The following is a 24,981-nucleotide window of genomic DNA, read 5'->3' as shown; positions in this document are numbered from 1 at the left end:
ACAAATCGACACCCTTGTACATAGTGGTCATGTTTGGCAGTTACAATATTTCTCTGCATGTACTTTATTGCTGAAGCGTCTCCCGGAAGTCTTTGCGTCTTCTGCTCCATAGGCTGCCTGCCTATCGTTGATCAAAGACCTGATTACCTCGGCGCCATCTAGGGTTTATCTTTGTTGAGTGCAGTACTCTTCGCACTTAACAAAGATGTGACCATTAAGCAGGGCTCTCACTTAGCCGAGTTGGAGCCTCGAGTTGTGGCGAGCTGGCGCGATCTTATGGCAAGCAGTTTTATCAATAAAAAAAATAATTTTTGATATCAAGAATTAAATTCTTGATATCACGATATCGCGCCAGCTTGCCACAACTCGAGGTTCCAACTCGGCTAAGTGGGAGCTTTGATCGCATAACGAAAATGGACTACTGAGACGGTTCGAGAATAAATGTGTTTATCTCTATCGCATCTATTTCTTTATTTGCTCTCTGACGATCGAGGGACACTCTTCAAATTTTTACTCCTCATGAGAGCTAATATACATTGGTCCCGGGCACGATCGGCACAAAGTCCATACAGTTTGCTGGTTAGAATCCACACCGCAGAGTGATCTTACCTGTCTGCACTCACGTAGCACAGAACACCTTCGTCATTCCAACCCTTGCTGCGAAGGAGAATAGAACTGTTTCGACCAAAAAGGGGATTCAAAATGGCCGCTACAATGAGTGAAGAATTATCCTGTTTCGCAACTTATGCTTCAGCCGTCATGGTAAAAATGGTGTTAATGTCCCTGCTAACAGGATACATGCGTGCAACACGAAAGGTAAGGCCAAGCCAAGTTGATTTCCAGTTTTTCGTCCGGATATTTTGATAATAGTCCGGTAGAAGTTTTTCAGACGCGGAAAAGTTAATAAGTAAAAGGTCGTTTTTGTTGATTCGTGTTCCAGATTGGTAAACAGGTAAATTCAGCTTGGTTGCCATCTTGGCAACTTTGGGCATTTTTTTTAATAGCCTAATTAGCATAATCATCAAATTAACATGTGCTATATGTAATATGTTGCTTATCTTAATCCTGGAAGTCTAAAAACATGGATAATACTCCTTTTCCAGGGTTTTCTATGACGAGGAATTCATTTATGACACTGGTTCTTATTTTTAAGTAATGCAATTGTCTTAAATAGCATAATTAGCATAATGAGCTGATTCATATGTATAATAGATAGACTTCTTTCTCATTGCTTATCGAGAAAGCCTGAAAATGGTACAATGCAACATTGTAAATCACTTTTTAAAGACAACACATTAATTCATGAGAAGATATTCCATTTAGATGTAGTACAATTAGCCTAATTGACATAATTAGTAAATTGCGTATTTGTATTTATTGATAATACTAGTTTTATCCAGAAAAATCTGGAATGAAAATTTTAATGTGTATCTTTTTTATGACAGCCAATATATCTCAGAGGTAAATCATGTTGAATGAAAATAATTAGCCTTGTTAGCTTAATTAACTAGCTTAATACATTTTTGTTTTTCCACTTTAACGCAATTTTCTCTTGCAAAAACAGGTGTTCGCCAACCGGGAGGATATGGTTGGTTATCAAAGACTGATTTTTGGTCTCAAAGACCAGAAACCAGTCTTTGATAACCCTATTGTTGAGAGAGTAAGAAGGTAAGGAAAATAACAAAATGTGGGTTGGGGGGGGAGGGGGGTATGTAACTGTAATCAAAACTATTTTGGTCTAATTTACCCAGGGCAGCAACATCATTAGCTATACTGATTTCCTGCAATTATCAATGACTCAGCAATCGTTATTATGTATATTTCCCTCAATAGCCAATCTCATTCTTTTGTCATGTTTGCAATTTTGTAATGGTTTGCGGTAAAAAAAATATATAAAAAAACACATGTTTAACGAATCAAAATAAAGATTAAATCAATCATAAATATTTAAACAAATCAAAATCAAAATTAAGTCAGTCCTGAATGCGGCAAAAACATGATTTAGGTTCCTAAAACTGGGCTGCAAATAACTGATCTTCTTTTTCTTTTTTTTGTAGATGTCACTTGAACGACCTGGAGAACATCGTACCGTTCTTCGGGCTCGGCCTCCTCTACGCTGTCACCTCTGGAGCTACAACGACCACCATCGTCTGGCATTATCGTATCTTTGTCGCCTCCCGCTTTCTCCATACCATCGCGTACATCGGTGCCCTGCCGCAGCCGAGTCGTGCCCTGTCTTTCTTCGCTGGTCTCGTCGTCAACGTCTCCATGGCCGTGCAGATCATAATGAATAACTGGAATTTTTAACTTCCATTAATCGAAATACCATCATTGTCGTAGTTCGCCTCAATCACGATCGCAATGACTGTCGACCTAAGGTAGTACACCAAGGCCCATATTCATGAAAGATTACTAAGCTCGTTGGCAATTGATTTAATAGACTGTAGTAAAAAGCTAGTTGGGAACTAGGCTTCATCATCAACTTCAGGTTGGCGCTGTAAAGCGCTGCTGTGGTCTTCACGAGAGCACGCCATGCAACTCTTTCACCTGCCATTCGTGTTGCACCTTTTCATTCCTTGTCCAGACACTTTCTTGATATCATCAGTCCAAGATATTGGACGACCTCTACCTCGTTTTCCTTCGACTGCTCCTTGCAGTATTTGCTTCTCAACACCTTCAGATCTCCTAACAATGTACCCAAAATAGTTTAGTTTTCTTTCCATGATTCCCCTCCTGATGGTCAAGTCTGTTCCAATCTTTTCCAGGACCCACACATTTGTCTTTTTATCTTTCCATGACACCTGCAACAGCCTCCTGTAGCACCACATTTCAAAGGCTTCAACTCTCTTTCTGTCATTCTTTGTCATGGCCCAGGACTCACTTCCGTAAGTCGCAATAGAGAAAGAAGTTGCTTAAAGAAGACGAACCTTCAAACTAAGAGATAGGCCTCGGCTCTTCCAGATGTGAGACATATTCTGTACTGTTGATCTCGCCCTTGCCATCCTTCTCCTTATCTATGTGGTGTTCTCTCCTTTGTTAGTGATGATTTAACCCAAGTACTCAAACCGATTTACTACTTCAATCTTATTTTCAGCTACGGTGAAGTCAGTGTTATTATCATCTCTATCGACAACCATTATTTTTGTCTTTTGGGTGTTTAAAAGAAGCAGTGTAGCGTCTTAGCAAGAAAATTATGCACTTTTGGAGAAAAGCATGAAACTTGTAGCATAGTTAGCTTTCACCATAAGATTTATTTTCAGATGTGGAGGGAAGTCAGATTTGACCTCTGATGACCCTGAGAGGTCAAATAAAAATGGCCGCCAGTCCGCATGGTCTAATATGTACAAACACGCTTAACTTTTGAACCAAAAAGTCCAGAAAAACGTTTAAGGTGTCACTTCCAACTAAATTGGGGGTGCCAATTCATTTGGTAATACTTTTGAGATCGCCAGAACTCAGGGATTTGCAATAAGGTCAAAGTCAAGGTCAGATTAGACAAAAAAAGTGACTTTTTTTTGGATTTAAAAAAAAAAAAAAAAAATTATTTATAACTTTGCTTTTATTTTGACAGTTAAGGAGTCATTATTTTAAAACATAATAAAAAAACGTTATTATGAAATGGAAAATATATATACCAAACAAATCTCAGAGAGAATAAATTGAAAAAGAAATGGTTTCACTTTAGAAAATATTTTGAGAGTGTTGGAAATGTGCTTACACAAACTTGATCAAGTATTTTATGTTTGATATTTTTTTAATATATATTTAAAGTGCTAATTTTGTCATAAATGTTTGTTTTTATCTGCCACAAAGTTTTCGGCCGTGATGATTTGTATCTGTGTTAAGCCATTGTGTACGGAAATTATTTCTTTAATTATTTGTATATGATATATGGATATACTGTATATGATGGAATTTGTTTTAAAAATAAAGAACCCTGTGGAAGGGAAAAAAGAAAAAAAAGATCCGTGTACCACCACTTTGACTATCCGGGGCCAAATTTATTAGAGCTGCTTATCGGCTGGTTCTGTGCTTACGTATATGTATGAGTTTCTACCTCATAGCACTGCTAACCGTAAGCACACGAAAATGCATTAACCTTACGCCGCTTACTGCACGAAAATGAATGTTGTAACAATGCAAATCCATTGTGAACGCGCAAGGTGGACGCCTTGTTTTCTTGCTAACCTGTGAGACCTTGCTAACCTGCTTAAGCATATTTTTCTGCTACAATTATCACGAAGATTTACTTACCAGTAAGCAGCTTTATGAAATTGGGCCCAGAAGACATAAAAAAAGCTATTCCAAATACATACGACCTAAAAAGCGTTCATTACCACAGCTATAGATATCCACATGGATTTAGCACTGTCCACAACTTATGAATATCCTAATGGTAACGATCAAAATCTAACAGTCTCCAGAACAAGAGCACAGTACAGTGCACTTGAGTACAGCCTTGACACATTTGAAACGTCCAGTGCACCCTTTCTTGCAGCGACAGTGGATTCATGGCACAATTTTGATGACTCCGGGAGAGTGGTCCAAAGAGGCTGCCACCCAGTTGTTTCGTTTGACCAGCCCAAGTCAGATGGCTCTGGCATCCCTAGATTCTTGGCCAATATCTGGTTCCAACAGTTGGCCATGGTGATGTTGTCTAGTGTTAGCAGAACCGTTAATTTGCTTTATGTATGGCCTGTTTCTCAAACTCTGTAGTGATCCTTTAAATTACTTAGAACCAAATAAAACACAAAGTAACTTAAAGAACAAGTCAGATGGCTCTGGCATCCCTGAATTCTTGGCCAATATCTGGTTCCAACAGTTGGCCTGGTAGCAATTAAGTGAGCTTGATGTGCTGCTTGAGTGCCGCCTGGGTTGGAGGAATGTTCTCCATGTTTCTAGACTTCGATATGTGCGAAGAGCTTTCCTGGCATCATGCACTATACGCTCTCACTGGTTCGGTCTAGTTCGGTTCGGTTTTGTGTTCATTGACTGGAAGGAAGTCCTTCCAGTTTTGGGGGCAGCACAGTAGAAGAAGTCACCCTTTTCCCGGTGCCCTTTCCCCTTTCCTGTCTTGTTTAAGCTGTCAGGCTAGCAGGTAAATATAAACCCTAGCAAAGGTCGACGCGGGTGCTTTTCTCTAGTTGAGCATAGATTCTCCATACATAAAATGTTCTTGATGTTCCAGGATTGAGCATTTGAACCACAGCTGCACCATCAAAAATTATTGCTTGGACCACAGGTGCACTATTGTTTTTGAGCAGATTTGATTCCAGGCAGCGAAGTAGATCTGCTTTAACTCCAAACCGCATTTTCCTCCAAAGCTGGCGGGGCTGCCTGGTTTTCATGGGAGAAGAAATTGTCCATTATCTCCATCCCGTGTCTGACACTAGATGTACATCCTCGAAAGGAGACCACAGTTACTCGAGTGCTGCGAGCTGTGCCTTCTGTTTTGACATTACCTTGGCCTGCTGCCGACTGAAAAGTGGCAACTTGTTCGTATGAAGTATTTGTGTGACAGGTGTCGTACACTGCTCTAGCCTTTCTGTCACAAACTTTATGTACTGCTCCTCACCTAGGGTCTCAATCCTTCTCCCCGTTTCAGCCACTTGGGTGTCTATGATAATGTCGCTTGTGCCAATGACTAGTAGGTCTTGACTATGTTCTAGAAATGGATTCCCCATCTCTTTCAGTACTGTCACAAGTACCTTAACATCCCTCATGAATGCTGCCTGCACTCCAGGTTGCTGGTCATGGTGATGTTGTCTAGTGTTAGCAGAACCGTTAATTTGCTTTATGTATGGCCTGTTTCTCAAACTCTGTAGTGATCCTTTAAATTACTTAGAACCAAATAAAACACAAAGTAACTTAAAGAACAACTTACCAGTATTATTGAGCAATAATGGAGAGGAGCAGTTTTCCTGACTTGAATTGAGGTGTTTGCCGTATACTGCCTAGCTGCCCACTGACCATGCTATGCATATGGCCAGTTACAAGACAAATAATGGTTTGTTGCTAAAATTAGTGAAATAAACTATAAACTGAAATGGATTAGTTGGGGGACTATGCAGGGGAACCACTCCTAAAGAAATTTGAGAACATAGGGGAGCACAAATGATAAATAAATGGGAAAACTTTTTGTAAATATTCAAAGCTAACTATTTTTTATCCATTTTGACCTCGACCTCAATGCAAAACCCTGAGTTCTGGCGATCTCAAAAGTATTACCAAATGAATTGGCACCCCAATTTAGTTGGAAATGACACCTTAAACGTTTTTTCTGGACTATTTGGTTCAAAAGTTAAGCGTGCTTGTACATATTAAACCATGCCGACTGGCGGTCATTTGGGATTTGGCCTCTCAGGGTCATCAGAGGTCAAATCAAACTGTGAAATAACCTAACTGAAAGGGATTAAGGTGGGGGACTATGCTGGGGAACCATTCCTAAAGAAATTTGAGAACATAGGGGAGACCAAATGACAAATAAATGGGAAAACTTTTTGTAACCATTCAAAACTTGCTCTTATTTAGTCAATTTTGACCTGACCTCTATGCAAAACCCTGAGTTCTGGCGATCTCAAAAGTTATATCAAATGTTTTGCCACCCCCACTTTAGTTGGAAATGACACCTTAAACGTTTTCCTGGACTATTTGGTTCAAAAGTTAAGCGTATATGTACATTAGACCATGTGGATTGGCGGCCATTTTGGATTTGACCTCTCAGGGTCATCAGAGGTCAAATATGACTTCCCTCCACATCTGAAAATAAATCTTATGGTCTAAACTAACCATGCTAGAAGTTTCATGCTTTTCTCAAAAAGTGCACAATTTTCATTATATGGGAGCTTATCCGCTGTACTTTCTCTTCAATTGCCTGTTTGATGCGATTCAACAAATCAATCAGTTCTTCTCTGCTGCTGCAAACGAGAGTAGTGTCGTCAGCAAACCTTAGGTTCGTGATCTTTTTACCTCCAAACTTAACTCCCCCATTGAATCTTTCCAGAGCATTTCTCATAATGTCCTCAGAATGAATATTAAAAAGGTTAGGAGACAGTATGTAGCCTTGACGTACTCCCCTACCAATTCCAAACCACTCAGTATTGCCGTTACTGGTTCTCACTGTTGCTTCTTGGTCATGATAGAGGTTTTGATCAGTTCGATGATGTGACTTGGGAACCCCATCTTTGCCATTGTATTCCACAATTGAGAGTGGCTCACACAGTCAAATGCTTTGCTATAATCTATAAAGCACAAATAGAGGGGATGTCTGTGTTCTCGGCATTTCTCCATTATGTTTCGAATGTTGACGATCTGTTCTCTTATCCCTCTACCTTCACGGAACCCTGCTTGCTCATCTGAGATCTCGGCTTGCAGTTTGATTTTCATTCTTCTGCTAATCACCTTCAGAAGTATTTTGCTTGCATGACAAATCAAGCTGATCTTTCGGTGATTTGCATATTCTTTCAGATCTCCCTTCTTTGGCAATGGTATAAAAACAGCTCTACACCAGTCCTTAGGCCACTCCCTACTATTCCAGATATTAAATCAGAGACGCAACATCGGGTCAGTACCTTCTTCACCTGTAGCCTTCCACATCTCGGAAGTCAAGTTGTCAAAGCCAGGGGACTTGCCATCCTTCAGTTGTTTGATTGCAAGCTCCACTTCTGATCTTAATGGAGGGGCTCCATTTCATCACTTTCCTCCCACTGAGTGTCAACTTGTTCCTGTGTAGCAAACAGCTTGGTACTATACTGCACCCATCTTTCCTTGATGTCTTCATTCTCCGTCAGTGTTTTGCCATTGTCATCATTAATTACATCCAGTTTTGGGATTCTTTTCTTTGTGATTTCTTTCACAATTGCAAATGCTATCTTGGAGTTGTTCTTACTAGGCTTAGTAAGGTTTATATGAATATGTCCCCTGTTTACTAATGTATTTAATGCTTCGTTTTTTCTCTCAAGAACCCCTAATTACTAAGCACACCAGATTTATCGATGAATGGACTCCTCTTGATAATTTATTGTTGCTACGTCTGGCAAGCGTCTTTTAAGCTGAATTCAGTATGAAGTATGGATGGATTAGTAACAGGTCTAAATTACTAGACTTGCCCATCACGTTTAGAAATGTACCACCACGTCAATGATAATAATGAAGGCAAGAGTGTCGATTTTATCCGTGGTTGGGGGGATGATAGGTGCCAAAATATTTTCGGCAATAGATCAAAGCAACCAAGAGGTAGATGCGTATGGCAGGTTGCACCCCCTCCCTTCCAAGTTATTAACTTTTTCAAGTCACCCTCAATAAAGATGAAATTTCAGAGAATATAAGAGTGGTAATCAAATTAATAACATGCTAAATGTTAGTCCGGACTCTTGCCTGCAGTGTAGGACTACCAGATCGACTGATATCATCTATTTTTAAACGAAATTTAGACATTACCAAAAACATATCCAATGGTGAGGGATATCAACTTGTGAAAGTATTATGTTACCAGTGGGCAAATGCATTAATTAGCAACCAGGAAAGGTTCATGTAGACAGAAAATTTCCTGGTGATAGAAACATACATTTTATGAATATTGATGTCTCCAAACAACATTCATCGTGAAAAACCCATTCCAATATTCTGTGTAAGGAGATCTCTAAAAAACATAGTATAGTATTAATGACTGCTTTGAGAGAAATAGTTCTAACTAGTAAATGAAACACATATTGCTATTGGTTCTTCCTTGACTCTCTTCCTTCTTTAATTAAACCAACTGAATCCTCTCTGCGGGAAACTCAATTCAATGAAACAGAATATCAATGATGCAAAATTTGGTTCTCAAAATGACAGAAAATTTCCACTCCTGATTTCATACAAACTGTCTGTTTCAGGGGCGGACGAGCGATTTCCAAAGTGGGGGGGGGGGGGGGGGGGGGGGGTAGGGGAGCACCAAGAAAAAAGGGCACCTACAAAGGGAAATCTCAAAGCGAAAATATACCCTTACATTGTGATTACAATATTTGCTTCACTTTTTACACCATACAAGATATTGCTTAAGCATCATGCTTTGCAGTTGGGTGTGATGGTCTGAAAATTTATTTGCGAGCGAGCGAGGAGAATTATAAGATTTGTGAGGTCGCAGTGCGAGAAATACAAAGAGTAATTGTCAGAGGTGAAAATAGGGCACTACTTACACCTTCAAAAAGGGGCACTCACCAGGGGAAAAAAGTCAGTCATGAGAATAGGGAATGGGCATTTGTCGACGGAAAATGGGCTCCCATCAGATTTTGATAGGGGCATTTATTAAAAACGAAAAGGGGCATGTATCATTGTTAAAAGTAAAATTATCAGAGGTTAAAAGAGGCACTTATCGCACCTGAAAAGGGGCAAATGACCAAATATGAAAAGGGGCACTAGTGTGAATAAAAAAGGGGCACTTATAAGAAAGGATATTGATAGGGGCATTTATTAGAAACGAAAAGGGGCATGTATCATTGTTAAAAGTAAAATTATCAGAGGTTAAAAGAGGCACTTATCGCACGTGAAAAGGGGCAAATGACCAAATATGATAAGGGGCACTAGTGTGAATAAAAAAGGGGCACTTATAAGAAAGGAAAATGTTCACTAGTTGAAAGAAAATGATTTTAAAGGGGCATCATCATCAACCCCACATAGCCTTAAAGATCTCTTCAGATTGAACTGGCCCAAAGTCAATAATGCCCAAATTAAAAGAGTTAAACAAATACACGACTGTAACTTTTAGCGCGTTTTGAAAAATGTTTTAGGAAATATCAGGAAATAAAATGAGTGAAAAAACAAAAAAATAAAGATACAATGACGTGAATTTTAAAAAAGGGTGAACAGAAGCAACATAACAACTAGTGAACTATCCCATAACAAAAGTCATAACAAAATGTGTATATTGATGGTCATCTTGTGAGTAATAACCATTAACTACTCTCATCGGGCTCTCATCATAAATTTTTCTCTTAATTTTTTTTTTATGGTGAATTATTGGGGGGGGGGATGATTGTACAGGCCACCCCCCCCCCCCCCCCACCTGAAATATTGGGGAGGGGGGAATGGTACATGGTTTATGATTGAATGTATTTTTGAAGCAGAAATTCACCATTTTTTGTTGCTTTGAAAAATATTCCTTTTTAAAATAATCTTTGTATTAAATAACCTTTTTCTTGGGTTCGTTGTTATTGTACATACCTGTGGGGGAGGAAGGGGGTAGTGCATTGTATGAGTTTGAACAATGTTTTTTTGAAGCAGAATTTCACAATATTTATTGCTTTAAAAGAAAAATACTTTTGAAAATAATCTTTATTTTACTCTTTTTTTTTTCTTCAGTTCGGTATAATTGTTGGTTCTCCTCTTATCTGTTTAAAAATCTACCCATGACTAGTTTTTATTTCATTCTTAGAGGGTTACTGTGAAAATATAATACATATTTATTTCTTCAAGCACAAAACTTTCTGTTTTCAGACGAGGGGGTTTCATTATCGCCTGCGAATTAAAAGAAATAAAATAAAACGAAGGTAAGTAAAATGAAAAGCTACATGGCATCTACATACAAACTTTAATAACTTTATCCACGTATATTTCTGATTGGTTTGATCGTCTTTGTTGTTGTTAATGTATGACTTTCTTGAGTATAAGTTAAAGATAATTGCTCAATTTTTTTTTTCAGAAGGAATACAACGGCTGACTAAAAACACCCTGATGAAAAAGCTTATTCAGCTGAGCCTTCTCGAGTAAAGTAAATACACATATTCAACATTTATAGTGTTGGATCCAGCATGTTCTTATTTTCTAATAATATGTTTTCTGACATAACAAATTCAACTAAGCAACTTTTAAAATCAAAAGTGGTTGCCATAACCTTGAAATTTCCCCCAAACCCATGGATAAGAAGTTGTTAGATGTTTGTCACCGAAACGGCAGCCATTTTGAATGTACATGGTCAAGGTAAGCACTTTTACTTTTGAAAGTTGTATAGTTGAATTTGCCATGTCAGAAAACATATTATTAGACCCTAAAATCATTAAAATCGGACAATGTTAGCTGTGTTGGTGAATTTCTAAAGTGCATTGACCTTTTTGACCATAGCGCCCTCATTTAAGGTCGGAGGTATAACAACCTATACATTTTTGGAATCATTATGACCAGACGAGTAATGGGATACGCAATTTGATAAGGTTCACTGTGTTGGTGAATTTGACCACCAGTCAAAAGTGTGTTGACCTTTCAACGTTTTTTACTATAGCGCCCTCATTTAAGGTCGGAGGTATAGCAAACTATACATTTTTGGAATCCTCATGACCAGACGAGTAATTTGATATGCATATTGACACGATTGGAACTATTTGAATTTTTATCTCTGTGTGACCTTTGTTGACCCCTCACGAAAATGCCCGGGATTTTCAAGGGGGCAGCCCAAGTCAAAATTGTTCGGTATTCATCAGGGAACACAAAAACACTTTCAAACCTTTGTTCCCAGAGATTGGTCACGAGACCTACAGGCTGGTCTCCTACTATAAGTTTAGCTGGTAAACCGTCCGGTCCAGGTGCTTTCTTCTGCTTGGTGGCTCTAAGATCTCGCCAAACTTCCCACGGCTGAACAACGGGACATATTCTTCTGGCTGGTAGATAAGCAGGATCGAGCTTCCTAGTGCGTTGTTCAGTATATTTGAAGTGACTGCTATACATGAGTCGTTGATTCTTCTACCAGCAGTTGTGACGAAGTCAGACTGTGAGACAACATGGTTGGTGAAAACTTTTTGTTCCTAGACATGGACGTGATATGACGGTGCCAGATGGCGGGTTTAGATTGTTGAAATCGCTGAACTCGGTTCATACATAGTGGTCATGTTTGGCAGTTACAATATTTCTCTGCATGTACTTTATTGCTGAAGCGTCTCCCGGAAGTCTTTGAGTCTAATTCTGTTCCATATGCTGCCTGCCTATCATTGATCGAAGACTTGATTGCCTGGGCGCCATCCAGGGTTTATCTTGTTATGAATGAATGCAGTACTCTTCGCACTTAACAAAGATGTGTGCATTAGATTTGATTGCATTACGAAAATGGTCTACTGAGACGGTTCGAGAATAAATGTGTTTATCTCTATCGCATCTATTTCTTTATTTGCTCTCTGACAATCGAGGGACACCCTTCAAAGTTTTACTCCTCATTAGAGCTAATATACATTGCACAGCGGTCCCGGGTACGCCTTCTTCTGCACAAAGTCCACATAGTTTGCTTGTTAGAATCCACGTACACCGCACGCAGAGTGATCCTACCTGTCTACACTCACGTAGTACAGAACACCTTAGTCATTCCAACCCTTGCTGCGAAGGAGATTAGACCTGTTTCGACTAAAAAGGGGATTCAAAATGGCCGCTACAATGAGTGAGGAATTATCCTCTTTTGCAATTTATGCTTCAGCCGTCATGGTAAAAATGGTGTTAATGTCCCCGCTAACAGCATACACGCGTTTAACACGAAAGGTAAGGCCAAGCGAAATTGATTTCCATTTTTTGTTCGGATATTTTGATAATGAGGAGTCTTGAGAAGGAAGGATGCATGTTATTTGTTCTCATTATTTTATCTGCACATAGAAATGTTATTAATGGGTCAATTTCAACACAAATCTTGTAAAATTCAAAGTTTATTTATGAACATACTACTATAGATGCTAACTACAAGGACATTTAGATCATATTAACAAAAAGTATTCCTTCCCGTTGATGAACAATATTCCTTACGAAAGTGTACAAGAGATATATAAATGAAAATATTTTGTGTGTGATGTGTATAATGCCTTTTAGCGTGACATGAGCGCAGCCCTTTTCTTGGTAATTTGCCGTACGAGGCAAACGTGTACATGTATCATGCACCAAACCTTTAGTAGGAAAGACTTTTTAATTCAATAGCTAAAGCATTATTTTCAATGCGCGAAAATCATAGCTTAGAAGATGAAAATCATATTTGGTGAAAAATAATCACTCGTTTAAAAATACTAAATATAGCAATTGACGAATCTGTTTTATTTATGCGAAACCTTCACTCAAGAAGAGCACCAACTTATTAGCAATTTGCGTTCTGGCAAATTTAGTACATAGTATAACAGCAGATTAATAGGATGCTTCATCACCACACTGACCTCGGAAGGAAGCATCCATAAATGTTAGTGCGTTTACTTGGTAAACGACTTAACATAATTATGTTTGTCAGAATTAACAAAGCACGGGACACATGAATATAGTCCTATGGATGTACACGGGACTACACCAACATATCTATCATCAGCAATTAGTCCCGAGTTTTAAACTGCTTCTAGTAATATTGAAGCATGGGAGAGCTTCATATCGAGCAATCAGTGTAGAGTTGTTGTGGTCTAGTGGACAAGTCGCCAGACTGCGGAACACAAGGTACGGGGTTCGTATCTCTGCCACAGCACTGACGTCATTTAGCAAGACATTTGCCACACTCGACCCCGGTGAAGTAGATAGGTACCATTATCAATTACTCTCTTGAAGCCTCAGCGCCTTATACGCTAGGTTGGGGTAATAATCCAAAGCTCTTTAGATGCGTATATAGGGATTGTCATACACTTTATTAATCTAACCAAAGGCGTTAAGCATGAACAGTATATAAGTATTACAGAAATGAAGATAATTGCACTGCTCACACATAATTTTGTTTTTCACCTTTAACGCAATCTTCTCTTGAAAAAACAGGTGTTTGCCAACCAGGAGGATATGGTTGGTCTTAAAGACAAGAAACCAGTCTTTGATAACCCTACAGTTGAGAGAGTAAGAAGGTAAGGAAAATAACAAAACGGGGGGGGGATATGTCACTGTTATCACAAATATTTTGGTCGTATTTAACCAGGGTAGCCACATCATTAGCTATACTGATTTCTAAGGGGGTCTGCAATTATTAATGACCCAGCAATCGTTATTATGTTTGTTTCCCTCAATAGCCAATCTCATTCTTTTGTCATGTTTGCAATTTGTAATGATATGCGGTATAAAAACGTGTTTAAATAGAGATCAAATCAATTTTAAATATTTTAACAAATCAAATAAAAATTTAGTCAGTCTTATATTAATGATGTATGATCCTAAAACTGGGCTTCAAATAACTGATCTTTGTCCTTTTTTGTTGTAGATGTCACTTGAACGACCTGGAGAACATCGTACCATTCTTCGGACTCGGCCTCCTCTACGCTTTCACATCTGGAGCTTCGACGACCACCATCGTCTGGCATTATCGTATCTTCGTCGCCTCCCGCTTTCTCCATACCATCGCGTACATCGGTGCCCTGCCGCAGCCGAGTCGTGCCCTGTCTTTCTTCGCTGGTCTCATCGTCAACGTCTCCATGGCAGTGCAGATCATAATGAATAACTGGAATTCTTTTTAGAGCAAGGTGAAATATGCTGTTCCCGGGATTTTCCACTTCCATTAATCGAATTACCATCATTGTCGTAGTTCGCCTCAATCACGATCGCAATGACTGTCGACCTAAGGCAATATACCAAGGCCCATATTCATGAAACCTTACGAAACTCGTTGTCAATTGATTGAATAGGCTATAGTACAGAGTAAGGTGGAAACTAGGCTTTGTGAGGTTTATATGAATTTGTGCCCTGTTTACTGATGTAATTAATGCTTCGTTTTTTCTCTTTCGAGAACCCCTAGTTACTTAGCACACCAGCTTAATCGATGAATGGAATCCTCTTGATAATGTATCGTTGCTATGTCTGGCAAGCGTCTTGTAAGCTGAATTATGTTTGACGTATGCGTGGTATTAGTAACAGGTCTAATTTACTACACTTGCCCATTACGTTTGAATGTGCCTACCTGACAATGACAATGACGACGGCCATCACGTTCAAGGGTTAAAAGGTATAATTGTTTGATTGATTTATATTATGATATAATTATATATGTATTTTGACTTTTGGAAAGAAAGGTACTTGTGAAGAGAGTGGTTTTTTGGCAAAGAGATTGAGCCCTAACATTTATTAGTCAAGCTGATTAAACATGTATAATATATATTTCGATGTTCGTTTTTTATAAAGTATAAATGTATATTAAGTCAGGTCTGACTTTATGTAAATGAAAACTCGCGTATACCAATGCCTTCTCGTCTATATGATCTAGCTTATGCCTTTGTTTTGTGAATACGTCACCTCAAGTCATTAAATTCATTTCTAATTCAATTTTTGTTTCCTTGTTTCTAAACGGTAAAGTTTGCTCTTTGTAGAGGTAGTGTAAGTGTGCGTGGCCGTGGTAAAGATGATGGTAAGGGTGGTGTAAAGATTAGAAGTTGTAGTGATTATGATGTTAGAGGTGATGTGAGGGTTAGTGGTCGTAGTGATGATGATGGTAGAGGTGGTGTGAGGGTTGGTGGTCATAGTGGTGGTGATGGTAGAGGTGGTGTTAGGGTTGGTGGTCGTAGTAAAGATAATGGTAGAGGTGGTGTGAGGGTTGGTGGTCATAGTGATGATGATGGTGGAGGTGGTGTGAGGGTTGGTGGTCGTAGTGATGATGATGGTAGAGGTGGTGTGAGGGTTGGTGGTCATAGTGATGATGATGGTAGAGGTGGTGTGAGGGTTTGTGGTCATAGTGATGATGATGGTAGAGGTGGTGTGAGGGTTGGTGGTCATAGTGATGAAGATGGTAGAGGTGGTGTTAGGGTTGGTGGTCGTAGTAAAGATGATGGTAGAGGTGGTGTGAGGGTTGGTGGTCATAGTGATGATGATGGTAGAGGTGGTGTGAGGGTTGGTGGTCATAGTGATGATGATGGTAGAGGTGGTGTGAGGGTTGGTGGTCATAGTAAAGATGATGGTAGAGGTGGTGTGAGGGTTGGTGGTTGTAGTGATGATGATGGTAGAGGTGGTGTGAGGGTTGGTGGTCGTAGTAAAGATGATGGTAGAGGTGGTGTTAGGGTTGGTGGTCATAGTGATGATGATGGTAGAGGTGGTGTGAGGGTTGGTGGTCATAGTGATGATGATGGTAGAGGTGGTGTGAGGGTTGGTGGTCATAGTGATGATGATGGTAGAGGTGGTGTGAGGGTTTGTGGTCATAGTGATGATGATGGTAGAGGTGGTGTGAGGGTTGGTGGTCATAGTGATGAAGATGGTAGAGGTGGTGTTAGGGTTGGTGGTCGTAGTAAAGATGATGGTAGAGGTGGTGTGAGGGTTGGTGGTCATAGTGATGATGATGGTAGAGGTGGTGTGAGGGTTGGTGGTCATAGTGATGATGATGGTAGAGGTGGTGTGAGGGTTGGTGGTCATAGTGATGATGATGGTAGAGGTGGTGTGAGGGTTGGTGGTCTCAGTGATGATGATGGTAGAGGTGGTGTGAGGGTTGGTGGTCATAGTGATGATGATGGTAGAGGTGATGTGAGGGTTAGTGGTCGTAGTGATGATGATGGTAGAGGTGGTTTTTGGGTTGGTGGTCTCAGTGATGATGATGTTAGAGGTGATGTGAGGGTTGGTGGTTGTAGTGATGATGATGTTAGAGGTGATGTGAGGGTTAGTGGTCGTAGTGATGATGATGGTAGAGGTGGTGTGAGGGTTGGTGGTCATAGTGGTGGTGATGGTAGAGGTGGTGTTAGGGTTGGTGGTCGTAGTAAAGATGATGGTAGAGGTGGTGTGAGGGTTGGTGGTCATAGTGATGATGATGGTAGAGGTGATGTGAGGGTTAGTGGTCGTAGTGATGATGATGGTAGAGGTGGTTTTTGGGTTGGTGGTCTCAGTGATGATGATGTTAGAGGTGATGTGAGGGTTGGTGGTTGTAGTGATGATGATGGTAAAGGTGGTGTGAGGGTTGGTGGTCTCAGTGATGATGATGATAGAGGTGGTGTGAGGGTTGGTGGTCATAGTGATGATGATGGTAGAGGTGGTGTGAGGGTTTGTGGTCGTAGTGATGATGATGGTAGAGGTGGTGTGAGGGTTTGTGGTCGTAGTGATGATGATGGTAGAGGTGGTGTGAGGGTTGGTGGTCTCAGTGATGATGATGGTAGAGGTAATGTGAGGGTTGGTGGTTGTAGTGATGATGATGGTAAAGGTGGTGTGAGGGTTGGGGCCGTAGTGATGATGATGGTAGAGGTGGTGTGAGGGTTGTTAGTCATAGTGTTGATGATGGTAGAGGTGGTGTGAGGGTTGGTGGTCGTAGTGATGATGATGGTAGAGGTGGTGTGAGGGGTATAGTGGTCGTAATGATGATGATGGTGGAGGTGGTGTGAGGGTTGGTGGTCGTAGTGATGATGATGGTAGAGGTGGTGTGAGGGTTGGTGGTCGTAGTGATGATGGTGGTAGAGGTGATGTGAGGGTTGGTGGTTGTAGTGATGGTGATGGTAGAGGTGATGTGAGGGTCGATGGTTGTAGTGATGAAGATGGTAGAGGTGGTGTTAGGGTTTGTGGTCGTAGTGATGATGATGGTAGAGGTGATGTGAGGGTCAATGGTTGTAGTGATGAAGATGGTAGAGGTGGTGTTAGGGTTTGTGGTCGTAGTGATGATGATGGTAGAGGTGATGTGAGGGTTGGTGGTTGTAGTGATGGTGATGGTAGAGGTGGTGTGAGGGTTTGTGGTCGTAGTGATGATGATGGTAGAGGTGATGTGAGGGTTGGTGGTTGTAGTGATGATGATGGTAGAGGTGGTGTGAGGGTTGGTAGTCGTAGTGATGATGATGGTAGAGGTGGTGTGAGGGTTGGGGCCGTAGTGATGGTGATGGTCATGCGATTGGATTGTGAAAGAAACGTTGTGGAATCGATCAGAAAAGGTCGATCATCTAGCATATAAGTAATGGTGTGTATTGTAAGGTTCTATTATTAGAAATTAGGAAGATAATCTTATAGTGATTAAAAACAAAATACAACAATGAATGTTATACAGTAATTACATATTTGAGATAACAGGTGCTTAACTGCTATTTGAATAATTCACAGTCACTACATTTCGAATGTCAGTAGGTAGAGAATTCCAAACATCAGAGCCATTATGTCTAATAGATTTATGAGCCAACACCTTATAGGATTTGATATGTTTGTATTACTTGCTTGTCCTGTAGGATAGGTATAAATATCATTATTGTGACGAAACATAGAAGAAAAGGAGACAGGAATTGCTATTAAAGTGATACATAAAAAAGGCAGTTTGAAGAAAATGAGTACCATTAACAGTCAGGATCTGCAGCTCAATAAATATAGGGCGTGTGTGGTCACAGAAACCAGCTCCAACACAAATACAGAGGGCATTGCAATATAACACAGATTTGTGTATTAAACTTGACTACATTACGAAGATGATATATCAGCGTGCTGCCAACTCTAAATATTACACACTGCCTGAAATACCTCTTTGAAAACAAATTCCATACACGCATATCTATTTTTCATAATAGGCGAACAATAAGCTATTTTTACTTCATACAAACGGTCCACTTGATTAACGTTTGAGCGAGGGCGCGTAAATCTATGTATCTGCCTGCATTCGCTTGAAAGCCTACCCTGTTGTTACTCAGATGTTTGGTGGTGAAACTGGTTAACACCGGGAAAAGGAAACAACATGGCCGTGATAGAGAGTGAAGAGCTGCCCTATTTTGCGACTTATGTTTCAATCGTCATTCTGAAGATGATGCTACTATCCCCTCTGACGTCATATTTTCGTCATACGAGAAACGTAAGCTGAAAGCCTTTTTGATCTTTATATTTTTGCTCCCAAATAAAATTGTAAGTATCATGTTGATGGGACGCAATGGTTCCGTATTCTACTAATTTATATAAAACCTGTCCCTGGGCCTAAGATTTCTTGAAACTGATTTTGAACAAAAGCTTGAGCCCATCGTCGAGATTAAATGCCAGTAGAATCAAACCGAGTAACTTAGCTCATTAAATGACCACAGCTCATTGAACTTATATAAGTACGCTATCTTGCATCTTTGTAATACTACATGTCATATTTTTGTTGGTATAGTACTGTAAATATCGGATCTGCCATGCGTCCGGAGTAGGACCATGGTTCTTTTCACATAGAGATTAGATGAAACAATATGAAAACCGATGTAACGCCTGATATGGTTCCTCTGAAGGAATAGGTATCGTATGGAAATCAATAACCCGGAATATCCAATCTTGACTGATAACTGGCACTCTAAGAAAAAATTGAAAGTGAAATAGAAACTGATACATACTCTCGACTCGAATGCAACCACTAGACTGCGATACCTCACTGAGATCAAATGTTTGAAATGATGATTACTAGGAGTACATCTAATCTTGGTATATATATATATATAAAAAAAACTGACTGAGTTCCCTTGCTGCAATGCTATTGTTCCTCTAAATTAATATTGTACAGGTATTTTCCAACCAGGAGGATATGGGATCACTGAAGGAGAAGGATAAGAAACCAATTTTCGACGATCCTGAGGTCGAGAGGGTCAGAAGGTAAGAGAGAAACGGAGAAGAGAAAAAAAGAAGAGAAGAGAGAGAGAGAGAGAGAGCGCGCGATCTCATTGAAGTGAGTCAGGGAAAGGCGAGGAGAATGGAAAGAGAGAGAGAGAGAGAAAGAGAGACAAAGATAGAGCGGATGTGTGTGTGTGTGTGTGTGTGTGCGTGTGTGTTTGTGTGTGAATTTATGTGTGTTTGTTCATGCGTGTGTACAATGTATCCAGTTTTGTTAAGAATGATTTGTACATATGTATTTGATTTGGGAGAAAATAATTTTAAAAAAATTCAGTGTGTTTGACCTTGGGTACACGTGGTATAGAGAGACAAACAGAGACACATTTTAAAAAGAGAGAAAAGAAGGAATAGGGAAAGGGAGAGACGAGAATTAACATGGATTAATTTATAACAAAATTACGAAATGACTGTTTGAAGCATTTTCGGATTTCATGGTCTTACACGTCTTCTACCATTCATCGTATGGGTTGAAAATACAAGGGATTGGATTTAAACTTGAATAGCTCCTGAAGTTTTCAGATATTTGCAGAACGCTAATTTAATGATAACAATATCTGTCTGTAAATAAACTTAGAAACATCCAGAGAAGGGGCTATCAGATCACAAAGTTCAAGAGCAGGATTTGATCGAGGGAACGAGATAGGGAGAAAAAGAGGGGAGAGAGGGAGAGAGACCGATACAGATGTAGAGGTAGAGAGATAGAGAAATTAAGAGAGATATGTGTGTGGGTAAGGATGTGTGCGTGCGTTTGTGAGAGAGAGAAAAGAGGTGCGAAGAGATAGAATAAGAGAGAGAGAAATACAAGGAAAAATAGAGAAGACAAAAAACAGAGAAAAGGAGAGCGTACAGTGGGAGACGGTACCTGTCAGCATTAACGTATCAAATTCATGCAATTTTGTCTGAGCGACAAGATATCACAACCTTAAGGAACTTGCGGGGATATTTTTTTCAGGGGATGTACATTTCGATAAAAATCGTTTTAAATAAATTACTTTCTGTTTTCATTAGATGCCATCGGAACGACCTGGAAAACATCGTACCTTTCTTTGCGCTCGGCCTCCTCTACGCTCTCACCTCTGGAGCTGCAACCACCACCATCGTCTGGCATTACCGTATCTTCGTCGCCTCCCGCTTTCTCCATACCATCGCGTACATCGGTGCCCTGCCGCAGCCCAGTCGTGGTCTGTCATTCTTCGTTGGGTTCTTTGTCAACGTCTCCATGGCCGTGCAGATCATAATGAATAGCTGGAATTTTTAAAGAAAAGTGAAGTATGCTGTTCTCGGGATTTTTAACTTCCATTTAATCGAATTATCATCATTGTCTTAGTTCGCCTCAAGCACGACCGCAATGACTGTCGACCTAAGGTAGTACACCAAGGCCCATATTCATGAAACCGTTGTCATTGATTCGAGGGTTCAGTGACATAAAGACGTAACTCCATATTTTTCCAAAATGAGTATTTGATATCATAATGTTCAGAACAGTGGGCTTTCCAGGAAACACAAAGACTTAACTCCAACCAACACCCATTGAAGTCAATGGCTAGTGAAACATAGAATGTACTCCTTAAGGCCCAAGTCCTCAGTGACACATAAACCACTTTTTCTCAAAATGGCCAAAATGGAGTTACGCCTTTGTGTCACTGACTCCTCAAAATATTAAAGCTATTGTACAAAGTTATTTGGCAACTAGGCTTAGTATATAAATATACACTGTCTTGAGAGGTTCTGGTTAAAACTATGCGCAAGAGGTGACTCCAATAGTACTATTTGCTGAGGGGCGCAGCCCCGAAGCAAATGGTACTTTTGTCACCGAGTCACCGAGGCCCATAGTTTTAACCAGTACCTCGAATAGAAGGCATGGTATATTTGTTTTATATCCTGCATCAACAAATTATCTTATATAAAAAAAAATATTTAAAAAAAAATTATAAAAAAAACAAATGTCATTTTTTATCTATAAAGATTTGAAATATTTTGTTTTCATTAAATTAAGATTTGAAAAAAAGAAAAAATCAATTAAAAAAAAAAATCTCATTTTTTTTTCAAACTCCCAAATAGTACTCCCAAATAGTACTATTATAGTACTTTCTAAAAAATAGTTCAAATATTTCTGGTCGTGTGACGAGCTCTCAACCAATCACAAGCCAATAAATTTTTGATGCAGTAAGGTTTGTATGAATATGTGCCCAGTTTAGTAATGTATTTCATGCTTACCCTTTTCTCCCCAGAACTAGTTACCATGTATCTTTAACGAGCATAGTAGACGAATGGGATCCTCTTGAGCATTGTTTGTTGGCATATTTCACTTTTCTTTAAAAATTCCAGTTACTTTTCTTTTTTCCTCGTTTATATTAATGTTCGCTGGTGATTTCCTTTGTATTAGTATTATTGATCTTTTAATAAGCCCTGCTTTCTCCGGGGTCACCAAACTATCATTGTGTTCTTCTAAGTCTTCTTATTTTGATTGCATATATTTTGAAGGTTGACCAAATAAATGAATTGAATTGAATTGAATTGAATTGAATTGAATTGTTTTTAAAATAATAATAATAATACAATATTTATATAGCACAAAATAAACATAAGTTTAGTAGGGTTATCGGATCACGATGGGAGAAAAACATGTTAGAATCATCAACGAATAGATTGAATGATAACATGTTAGAAGATATTTTGAAATAGGTTGTATACAGTATGGATAGTAAGGGACCAATGTGTTATCCTTGTGGTACGCCACATGTGATATCTTCCGCACGAGATTCGCAGCCATTAATAAAAGCATATTGTGTCCTATTTGTAAAATAGTTACAGTACCACTCTGCGGCCTTTCCTCTAATTCCATAATGAGCAAGTTTGTACAAATGAATATCATGATTTATTGTGTCACAGGCCTTGGAGTAGTCTAGGAAGAGTTATCAATTGCTTTGACAACTTTATTAATAAGTATAAGCATAGCATGAGCTGTTGTGTGCTTTTTCTGGAAGCTGTAATTTAATCCGTTGAATATGTTGGGGTCGTGTATTAATTTGAAGGTCCGTGTATTAACAATTCTTTCTGATACTTTAGAAAACGATGTGTATGGAGGTATGGGTGTATAGTTTCATCGATCATAGGTATCAGTTTTTTTCAACACGGGTATAACTTTGGCCTTGTTTATGTGAGTTTTTTTAAGCGCATTGTTGATAATTGTCCATGGGAATTTAAGATCATGTGTTTCAAATTAGTGGGAGAAATCTTGATAAGTCGTAAATGCTGGTAACGCTGTTTTTGTAGCTTTGGTATCTATGTTTATTTTGGTTTAATACGTGCATTTGTTTGATATGTGTAGAATAGTCTCTTGTTGTATTGTGTAGTGCAAGAGCTGTGCTGAATAGGTATGCCGCTGTTGTATAATGACATGAACACTTCGAGAAGCACTTCAAATGCTTCATGAGAATTGTGGCGGCGTAATACATTCGACCAATCTACAATTTCTAAACTATGTTTGAATTTGTTCATGTTTTCTTCTGTTTTTTCTGGTGCGCGATGGTGGGAGTTTTTGTTAAGTTTTGTAACAGGGAGGTGCACTGGCGTACCTATGGGGGGGGGCAGGGGGGCAGAGTGCCCCCCCTGACGGGCTCCAGGGGAAAAAAGAAAAAGGGGAAAGAAAAGAAAAGAAAGGAAAAGGAAAGAAAAAGAAAAAAGGAAAAAAAGGAAAGAAAAAAGGAAAAGGAAGAGAAAAGGAAGAAAAAGGGAAAAGAAAAGGAAAGGAATAAAAATGAGGAAATTAAAAAAAAAAAAAAGACCATGGCCGTACGCACCAGGGGGGGGGGGGCAGTTGACCCCAGATATTTTGAAAACGTACAGTTTTTTTTCCTGAAAATGTAGTGTAGGCCTATACCAAATCCTTCTACTTTTGAAAATGCAAAAGTACCCTCATGACCAGTTCGGTCGCTCGAAATCCCTTCACTCCTTTTGCTTTTGAGTTTCTTCGAAAACTTTTAACGCATCTTTCCCCCTCCCCCACCAGAAAAATATTCCGCATACGGCCCTGAAAAATTAAAACAAATGAAAATAGGAAAATATAAGTGATATAACAAATTTGAAACTCTTCGCTGGCGCGAACTGCTTGCTAGCCTAGTTTGTATTAAATGTTTTCACTTGCTCGTCCCCCTGAAAAAAGAAAAGGATTAGTATTGCCTAGAATACAATTGTGCCTGCCCCGACGGGCCCCGACCTGCAACCATGGCAACAATAACACACAATATATGTACCAAATGTTACTAAAAGAGACTAATTCATTTTTCTCGCTCGCGAATAAAATGAATAGACATTGTTTTGGAAACAATTGTGCCTACCCTTGACCTGCAACAATATCATTAAAAATGGAAGTTTTTTCGCCCTCTCGCCAAAAAGGAATTGAATCGCGTTAAACGATTGCGTCCATCCTGACCTGCACCAATAAAAACAAGTTTATTTATTAATTTCTATTAAAAGAGAATTTTTTTTTTGCTTGCTCGCTACGCTCGCTCGCCAAAATGGAATTGACACCACTAACGTGCCCGCCCCAACCTGCAACAACCATATGTACCAAACGTTATTCAAAGAAGTTTTGGTGTGCTCGTGCTCGCCAAAACGGAATTAACATCACCTTAGACATGATTGTGTAAGCCCTGCCCTGCAACAAAAAAATCTGAAATTTATGAACCAATTATCATTACAAAAATTTTGCTCGCTCGCTACGCTCGCTCGCCAAAATAGAAATAACACCGCTTTTAATAATCATGTCCCTGACCTGGAACAATGACCCAAGTTTATATACCATATTTTCCCTGTAAAATTAGAGAAGTGATTTTTTTTGCTCGCTCGCTACGCTCGCTCGCCAAAATAGAAATAACACCGCTTTTAATAATCACGTCCCTGACATGGAACAATGAACCCAAGTTTTATGTACCATATTTTCCCTATAAAAGAAAAGTGATTTTTTTTTTCGCTCGCTACGCTCGCTATAGCTCGTGGAATTATGTGCCCACCACTAACCTGCTACAATATCATTAAAAAGAGAAATGTAGGGGGTTGCCTGCCCGCCAAAATGGGATTGACATTGCCTTAAACACGATTGTGCCCGCCCCTACCTGCAACAATGAAACAAATTTTATATAGCAATTCATTGAGAGAAAGATATATTTTCGCTCGCTAGCTAAAATGGGTATAAAATCACCCTAAACACAATATTGTTCCCGCGCCCTGCATGGGACAATCGAACCAAGTTTAAGTGGCAATTATTAAAAAAGAAGTGATTTTTTTTCTTGCTCGCTACACTCGTTTGCAAAAAAATGAAATTAACGTCGCTAACAAGTGAATGTTCCCACCCCAACTTGCAACAATACCAGTTTATATACCAAACGTTACTTAAAGATTTTTTTTTGCTCGCTCGCTCGCCAGAAGTGAAAATTAGCATCGCCTTTTTTGTTTGTTTCGGTCGCTTGCCCCCCCTGACGGAGTACCCCAGGTACGCCACTGGGGAGG

General features: G+C 39.5%; 5 protein-coding genes across 5 annotated transcripts; 4 read left to right on the top strand and 1 right to left on the bottom strand.

Moving 5' to 3' along the window:
* Positions 1 to 590: 590 nt before the first annotated feature.
* LOC579729 (microsomal glutathione S-transferase 1) lies at positions 591 to 15,219 on the top strand. The gene is made up of 4 exons (XM_779827.5): positions 591 to 816; positions 1,565 to 1,668; positions 2,058 to 2,301; positions 14,409 to 15,219. Exons 1-4 carry the CDS (start codon positions 703 to 705, stop codon positions 14,415 to 14,417), a joined length of 471 nt encoding a protein of 156 aa, XP_784920.3. The 5' UTR covers positions 591 to 702; the 3' UTR covers positions 14,418 to 15,219.
* On the top strand, positions 11,703 to 15,219 carry LOC579788 (microsomal glutathione S-transferase 1). Its single transcript, XM_779883.5, has 3 exons — positions 11,703 to 12,498; positions 13,732 to 13,814; positions 14,165 to 15,219. The coding sequence occupies exons 1-3, from the start codon at positions 12,385 to 12,387 to the stop codon at positions 14,415 to 14,417; spliced, it is 450 nt and encodes a 149-aa protein (XP_784976.3). The 5' UTR covers positions 11,703 to 12,384; the 3' UTR covers positions 14,418 to 15,219.
* Positions 14,754 to 17,121, top strand: LOC115929271 (uncharacterized PE-PGRS family protein PE_PGRS54-like). The gene is made up of 2 exons (XM_030997962.1): positions 14,754 to 14,771; positions 15,250 to 17,121. The coding sequence occupies exons 1-2, from the start codon at positions 14,754 to 14,756 to the stop codon at positions 17,119 to 17,121; spliced, it is 1,890 nt and encodes a 629-aa protein (XP_030853822.1).
* Positions 17,122 to 17,127: 6 nt separating this feature from the next.
* On the bottom strand, positions 17,128 to 17,742 carry LOC115929270 (gibberellin-regulated protein 14-like). Its single transcript, XM_030997961.1, has one exon. It carries the CDS (start codon positions 17,740 to 17,742, stop codon positions 17,128 to 17,130), a length of 615 nt encoding a protein of 204 aa, XP_030853821.1.
* A 712-nt stretch (positions 17,743 to 18,454) lies between these two features.
* On the top strand, positions 18,455 to 20,952 carry LOC579911 (microsomal glutathione S-transferase 1-like). Its single transcript, XM_780002.5, has 3 exons — positions 18,455 to 18,685; positions 19,364 to 19,452; positions 20,479 to 20,952. Exons 1-3 carry the CDS (start codon positions 18,572 to 18,574, stop codon positions 20,726 to 20,728), a joined length of 453 nt encoding a protein of 150 aa, XP_785095.3. The 5' UTR covers positions 18,455 to 18,571; the 3' UTR covers positions 20,729 to 20,952.
* The last annotated feature ends 4,029 nt before the right edge of the window (positions 20,953 to 24,981 follow it).

Source organism: Strongylocentrotus purpuratus, unplaced genomic scaffold, assembly GCF_000002235.5.
Source record: "Strongylocentrotus purpuratus isolate Spur 01 unplaced genomic scaffold, Spur_5.0 spur5_scaffold_4, whole genome shotgun sequence".
In the NCBI taxonomy this organism is placed as follows: domain Eukaryota; kingdom Metazoa; phylum Echinodermata; class Echinoidea; order Camarodonta; family Strongylocentrotidae; genus Strongylocentrotus; species Strongylocentrotus purpuratus.
This window is presented reverse-complemented; position numbering and strand designations above follow the sequence as displayed.